The sequence below is a fragment of the Sphaeramia orbicularis genome, chromosome 16, assembly GCF_902148855.1.
Source record: "Sphaeramia orbicularis chromosome 16, fSphaOr1.1, whole genome shotgun sequence".
Classification (NCBI taxonomy): domain Eukaryota; kingdom Metazoa; phylum Chordata; class Actinopteri; order Kurtiformes; family Apogonidae; genus Sphaeramia; species Sphaeramia orbicularis.
This window is the reverse complement of record NC_043972.1, coordinates 45103866-45111705: the sequence shown is the minus strand read 5'-3', so window position 1 is coordinate 45111705 and position 7840 is coordinate 45103866. Positions and strand designations below refer to the sequence as shown.

The 7840-nt window shown below is 42.1% G+C and overlaps 1 protein-coding gene across 3 annotated transcripts in view; it reads left to right on the top strand.

The window, feature by feature from the left end:
* Nucleotides 1–2048: 2048 nt before the first annotated feature.
* iglon5 (IgLON family member 5) overlaps nucleotides 2049–7840 on the top strand; it is a 263356-nt gene continuing 257564 nt past the window's right edge. For 2 of the 3 annotated variants that reach the window (XM_030158537.1, XM_030158535.1), the window contains exon 1: nucleotides 2049–2668. In XM_030158537.1, the coding sequence (XP_030014397.1) occupies nucleotides 2608–2668 (61 nt within the window). In that variant the 5' untranslated portion in view covers nucleotides 2049–2607. The remainder of the gene's footprint in view (nucleotides 2669–7840) is intronic. The other variant, XM_030158536.1, reaches the window with a different exon arrangement.

Here is a 7840-nt window from a genome sequence, read left to right as displayed (position 1 = left end):
ATCAAGATATGCTCTCTCAGATATTATATCCTGAATTTTATTTGAACTTAATTTTTATTAGGAGAAATGTGTGGTGTTTTAATTGTAATGAAATATGTGTTGAATCATTAAAAAAACATTTTTTTATTAGTAATTTATTTACTTTTTTTTTATCACTTACTAGAAATTTCATGGGACCCCATATGAATTTCAGGCGACCCCACATGGGGTCCCAACCCCAAGGTTGAAAAACACTGGATTAACCTATCAGTGCATGTCTTTGGATGGTGGGAGGAAGCTGGAGTACCCGGAGAGAACCCACGCAGACACAGTTACAAAACATATGAATGAATCAAAGAATCACTAATTTGGCCCATGTCCTTGTTTTAATATTAAACCTATATATGTGCACCATACATGGTAGACTATGCACACAGTATCGTCTACCTGTCCACACACAGCACAGAAAACTGTGGAAAAAAAGTGTATGGTGCTGTTTCTGGTGCCATTTTATTTTAAGAGGGTGAGTTGCAAAGCAACAAAGTACTCTTCAGAAAATAAGTGAAATCCTGACGCTCCACTATAAACGGTACAAATCACATAGTTTTAATTTCCGTCTTTGTTTGCTGGTTTTCACTTTCAACTTGATGCTGAGAAAATAAAAGGTCAAGGAAAAATTATATCGCCATCTTTTCTTCAAGACAAAAAGCAAAAGCAAAAAGCTGCTTTTGTGTTTAGATAAGAGCTGAGTATCACCACTTGTTCCCTGAATGGATTCAGTTTTGATTCGTGTCTCAATTTCATCTCTATGCAATTTAGAATTGATTCAGTTCAATTACTATACCCATGTTTAGATAGGAAAGATTCTCAGAGGAAAAAATGCTGTAAATTGTATATAGAAACCCTGTAACCTGGTACGCTACAAAAATAATAATGTTTACATTAAGAACTGACCTCAATTATGTTAATGTTCTTTTTATTGAACAAGACCAACAAGTGCCAAGAAGTGCTTTCACCGGTGCAGAGGTGACTAACAACTGCAAGCTTTAGTCATCCACAGAAAAATGAATGGAATGAAATTGGTGTTTAATTAAATAATCAATATCTGACCATACCAATTTACTTCATCTGTACTGACAGTGTGTGAATGTCACTTCCATTCACATTAATACATGCAATAATAATTTGAAGACAATGTTGTAATAATGTGAATCATCTCTATTAAAATAGCTCTTTCTCTGTTGGAGTAATCTGATGGTAAATGTTATAAATGACCTGTAAGGGCGTGGATTCTCTATATGTCTCTGGACACATTTTGAGATAACCCAGTGTTGGATGAAGGCTGTTTCTGAGCTTTCACTGAATGGCTCATTAGTCCTTCTGCATAAATATAAAGTGTCTTCCTAAATCGGTTTATGTTGCCTGTCATTAAATCTGCCGCAATATCAGATGGGTCTTTTTCTGCAGTGCTGTACCAGTCTGCTGTGACAGTGGGCCCAGTTCACCCACTGTTCCCACAGCCTGCTGTTTACGGGGGCAGTCCTCTCGCGCACTTTACAAGCCTCCCATCTTCCGCTCAGACAATTTTTATTTATTTATTTATTTATTTTAGAAATTCAGAACCATCTGCTCATCAGGAGCGCAGCCTGTCATTCTCTCTTTACTGTTTTCATTCTGCGTCTCTTCAAACCAGCGCAGGGGAGTCCATATGGCTCCACCTGCCCCTCTCTCTCACCCCCACCTCTGTCCCCTGTAGTTATTATGTCCGCCTGTCCCCTCCGTGGACTGTTTTCTCTGAGTACTGCAGCAACACCGAACTGGCTATAAATCACATTTCATTATCACCGCGCCGCGCGCTTCTCCTCGCGCACTGCCCGCCCACCGCGCGCCTCTGATTTGCCGCTGAAGCGCTTCGGCCCGGCCTCTCCGAACGGGACATCGGCGCAATCGTAAATCCCGCCTCCTTCCTTGGGGCCGTTGATTGGGAGAAAGGGGCTCTCCTTGAACTGTCAATCATGCGCTTTCCCTGTGTGCCTCGCGCATTTCAGTGCTGCTGCCTGCGACGCGCTGAGTGTGGAGCGACGAGACGCGCTGCATACCAACAGACACGTACGGGAACGGGCTAATTACGGCTCGAGCGGCGACTTGCGACTGGTTAGGACGCACGCTCTCCATCCTGTTCTCTGTCCAAAAAAAAAAAAAAAAAAAAAAACAACATCTCTATGTCAACTCAGTGGACAGTTTAATATTTTTTGTGTACCTCCTCTTCACTGTTCTCTTCAGTATTTTCTCTTCTCTTTAAGGCACTGACTACTAAACTGTTGGGAATATTTCTTTTTTTTTCCTTCCTCCTCTACTATTTTGCATATCAAGACATTGATACTAAACTGCCTTCTTCTCCTTTCCGACTGGGGGGCCATCGCAAGGAAAAAGGAAAAGTCACGTGGATAAGACTGATGTTTTCGTCCAGTCATATGTAGAAGTTTGGACTATTGCTGTTGGCATTCATCCTCTGGGTCGGTATTTTTTTTTTTTCCTGCAGAGAGATTCCCCGCCACGACACACGAACAGGAGGAATATCAAAGCATCTGGCAGCAAAACAAGCAGAAAATCAATCAGAACTCCATCATGGGCTGCCCTGTCTTGCGGAACGCGTTTGCTGGTTTGATTCTGGTTCTGCTGTCGAAAGGTAAGTTCTTCCAAAGCTACTTTACCGATGCGCTGCTGGTTCTGTGCGGCTGCGCCTCTACGCAGGTACAGGCGCCTTTCATTTTCACAAAACGGTTATGGAGGTGAATACTAATGATAAGTATGGAGGGGGGATGTGTGTGTGTGTGGGGGGGTCTACCTGCCTGTGAATCACGCGCGTCTGCTATACCACTGCTCTCCAGCTTTGCATTTGCTCACGTAGGAAACGACTATATGTTCATGAGAGAGACTGTGCGTGTGTGTGTGTGAGTGTGTGCACGCGTATGTTTTGTGACGCGCGTGCGTGTGAGCGCAGCGCAAGGGTTCATCTCCAAGCCAACCTCGTGGTTCAGTCAGTGTAAGCGCAACGAGCGGTGCATGTTAAGATGTTTACCGTGGAAAGAAATAAACTCCAATCCCCGGCAGTCTGTGAAACATTCCTTTACGTGACATGAATCGTCCGTAGATCCCACGCACAAGACGCACCACCAGTGCAAAAAGAGAGAGAGAGAGAAGGGGGTGGGGGGTAATGATGGGGGCGGGTGGTGTTGGTTGGGTTAGTAAAAGGGTGAAAGCAATGCAGACACTCAGGAGAGGAAGAGGAAGACAGTGTTTTGCTCTTTCTCTTTAAAGCCAAGGTCGAGAGAAGCTGAGGGAGATGAATGGTTAAGGATGGATGGTTGGGAAAACTGGGAATATATATGGGGGGGTGGGGGGGTCAAACATGGACTGGCTGTGTAGTCAAGCCTGACAAGTCAAGCCCACAAAACATCTTGCACAGAACAAAGAGATGAGTAAAGTTCATTCATCATCAAAACCTGCAAATGAATAAAGACAACTGTTACTATGGTTGAAATAAGTGACAATATGCAGATTGTTGAGGTTCGTAAAAAGCCCAGTAGTTAATATCACAGATTTGTTTCTAGGGTTGTGATGATTCTAATCAGTCAAAATAGTCTCCGACCATTCAGTTTGATTATTTTCTGGTTTCTTCACTCCTCTCTGACTGTAAACGGAGTATCTTTGGGCTGTGGTCCAAAGCAGTAATGTGAGGACATCTTCCTGGGCTTTGGAAAACACTATCCCTATCTTCTGACATTTTAAAGATCAGACAATGAAACTAATTGTCAGTTTCAGCCTTAGTCTATAAAATGCCATTAAATGATGATTAATTATTTTTCCTGCAGCCTTAGCTGACGTCCTTCAGTATTCTCTTTGGTTCACAACCTGGAAACTATCACAGATGAGTGACGAAACCAGAAAATATTAAAAAAAAAAATATGAGAAGGTGGAGTCAGAGAATATAAACTTTATGCTCTCTGATGATCAATTGAATTGATTTAATAGCTGACAACTAATCGGTTAATCGTTGTAGATCTGAACGTGAGGACTCAGGAGTAATCCGAGCGGCCCAGTTATAAATTACCCAAACAGACAGTGTTATTATATTCTGACCATGGAGTATCCCCTTACACTGTATATTACAGGACCTTCTCCCCATGTAGCCTGCTATAATTTCCCCCTGCCCGTCCACCGTGGACACACACATACACACAAGTACACACACCTGGCTCAATTAGTCCTGCCTTCATCCTGTGGGAAATCATTATATAAATAAATTACTCCGGCCCTTAATAACAATAATTGATGTGTCAGTGCAATAAGATGTGAGGTTAACAACCTGCAGATGCAAACGCTCTATACGCCTCCTGCTCCTACAGCTCGTCATGGGTAGGAGAGCCCAGCTGGTCATGGTTGGCTTGCCACAGCGAGTCGCCTTCTCCACACCAGGCAAAGAGCAGACGGACTGCCCTGCAGGACGCACACAGACGCCACACAAACACTACAGTCTCAGCTAATACCATCCCTACAACCATATTGGGGCTCATCTCAGCTCCCAGGCCTCTTTGAATGTCTAACCTGTGGGCTCCGTGATGTGAGGGTGCGACCAATCAAACAAGCCACAGTTGAAGAATGATTGGATATTGACGGGAGATGTGCACACCGCAGCACATATGAATCAGACTGGTCTTTCCGTCTGCTGCTTGGACTGGCTGTAGGTCCGTCTTTTAAGCTAAAAAGCATGCATTATAAAGGAAGAACATGACTCTTAAAAGGGCATGGACTGCAGCTTGATAAATCATGCAGAAGTGGAATAATCCTTTATATGTGAGCTCCTCAGTCAGGTCTGTGTGCTGCGTGGTTGGCTAAATGCTTATAAAACACTGTTAAATGAATGTTTGAGTCATTATTGGTTATTAACCCATAAAGACCCAGTGCTACTTTTGTGGCAGTTCCTAAATGAATGTTTGTCGCTATTTAACCTTTTTTAAGTGATTTATCACCATTTATTCCAATATTATCCTCTGTATTTTGCAGTTTTTCAGTGAAAATCATTCATTTTTCTATATTTATTTTACTGATCATGTAGATGTTCATAAAAGATCATCCCTGAAGTTGAAGGTTATTATATCAGAAACAGAAAAGTGACTTTTTCAGTTACATATATCATTAACTGAACATAAACCAAGTGTCTCCATCCACTGTCATTGATCCAACTCCATGGGTTTTACTGGTGAATCAATGTTGTAGAAGATGACGGTGTTTCCGCGTCCAAATGGGTCATATCTGATGACCATGAAAAGATGAAAAACTGTATTTTACACTAATTACTTACATTTATTGATAGGATTAGTGGATCAACAGGTATTAAAACCGTTTATATCCGAAGATGTTTTGGTTGCTGATGGATGTTTGGGTCTTTATGGGCTAAATGATGTAAAAGGCAAATTTCATGTGTGCTGTTTCCATGGCATGTTATTGAGAAACATATTTCTTACTTTTGACTGTGTAGATCACTCCTTTAGCCACACACTTTGCATGACAAATATTTAATAAGAAGGAAAGAAATGCTTTTCATCTTGACACACTCAGAAACAGATAGAAAAACATGCTCCAGATCTGCACAATGGCATGCCAACCAGGTTGAAAAGGGCTTTTTCCTGTGCTGCAAAAACACCATTAGGCTGTTCAGAGGTTTCCTACTTGGCATGCACGTGCAGGGTCCATACCACGGGTGCGATGCCCAGCTCCTGGCAGGCCATACCTCATTTATTGTTCCTCATTTTTTTTCTTGAAATTTCTGAGAACCATTACTGTAAAAAGGTGGATGGCCAGTCGCCCGTACAGTAAATATCTTTGTATTTCTGGCACAAAAGCTGTCTCGTAATTAATCAAAACCTGTTTCATCTGTGAGACCAGACACTGTGAGGAGGCTTGTGCTGTTTTCACACTGATAGAACATTAAGACTGTGAATATATATCTACACATCCAGACGAAATTAAACAATTTACCCTCCGTTCAAAGGATTTCTGTTATGACAGAAACCTGTGAGATCTGATAATGAGAATAATGCCGTCATTTATTCAAAGGAAAGTGAAGATGACAGGAGAAATTGCTTTTGCTTTCAGTGCTAAATAGGTCACTGCGGAGGACATTTAAGGTTACATATAAAAGGAAATCATTTTAACACTGTGTTAAGAAATTTAGATGACTCCAACACGTATTTCTGCATTAAAGATCAACATTCATGCTGTAATGTAAATTCTACATACAGCCAACAGATGGGTCTTCCCACAAACATGCACTACTCTGATGGAGGTCCGGGTAAGAGGAAGTGTACAGGGCAGAGACATAGGTGAGAACAGGTGGGGTCGCTTTGTAGCCCGCCATCTTTCTTGTTTCAGCAACATATGGGGGCCAAGTGGGGTCAATGCACATTGCACATGCTACCACATAGCCACCTCCCCCAACCCCCCTCACACAGATCTATACTCACATACACACACACATGGACATACACTCGCCTGGATCACCAGACTTGGCTAGGAGATGAAGGGAAGGAGATGCCAGCATCAACAGATGCCTTGCGCTCCTATTCTGGAGGGGCCTCTGCTTTTTCTCCCTCCCTTTGAAATGCATGGCTTCTGTGTGCTGTTGTTCTCCATGTTTGGCTCAGAAAAATGCTTTGCCATTTTGGCAGGTTTTATTTATCTGCAAGAGTCGGACTGAGAGGGCCTGGATTTTGTCTCAAGAGCCTCAGGGACAAGGGTTGGAGGTTTAACCAGCTTTGAGTGGGTCTGTGGTCTGTATGTTTTTCCCTTGGGTGTCACTTTTTTTCCTTGTCTTGCTGCACTCTGGTGGCCTATAGCACAGGGCATCCAATGTGTCTGACTGACTGTCCTCCTTGAGCATACTGTAGTTAAGTACAGACCCCCCCCCACCCCACCCACAAAGATCAGCCTGTGTTTTGACATGGGCTTTGGCAGAGGCAGGTGTTACGGTGGAAAATAGATATGACCTTGGATTTTGTGTGGATCAAGTGTTGATCAGTGTTTTTTGCATAAGGCTCAGTCATGATTTTCTGTTATAAACTAAGAAAAAGTTTTTTTCTTGCAGTAGAAACATTTTGAAAATAAAGCAGAAGATCTTGAACAGACTAACACAACCCACTGATGACTCATCGAGACTTTTTTTTTATTAAGAATGAAACAGCTATCATTTCCTGACTTTACCCCTTTGAATTTCATAGTGCATAGAACAGCTATGTCATACCTTAAAAATAAAAAGGTACCACCTGCACATTTACTCCAAGGCTAAGAAGTTTGATAGTGACCACACTTCCTTCCCACTTTGCATGTTAGCAGGTCATGATGATTGAAAAGTTTTAAATGTACCTATAGTTCAATATAGACTCACAGAAATTTAATTCATGTACAGTTACAGTTTACATTTTTTGCCTTTCCTTAACAGGCAGAGGGATGTGGGGTTAGATGACGGATATGCAGTTTTGCCTCCAGGGTGCTGAGCTGTAATTGTTGATCATGTTCAGATGTCAGATTGAACAACTGCATTACTCGATCTTAACCCATGAAGACCCAAACATCCACAGCTGACAAAAAACATCTACTGATGTGAAATGTTTAATACCTGTTGACCCACTAATCCTGTCAATACATGTAAATAATTGGTGTAAAATACAGTTTGTCATCTTTTCATGGTCATCAGATATGACCCATTTGGATGTTCAGAGGCTCCGTAGTTAAAGTGGAAACACCGTCATCTTCTACAGCACTGATTCACCAGTAAAACCCATGGAGTTTGATCAATGAC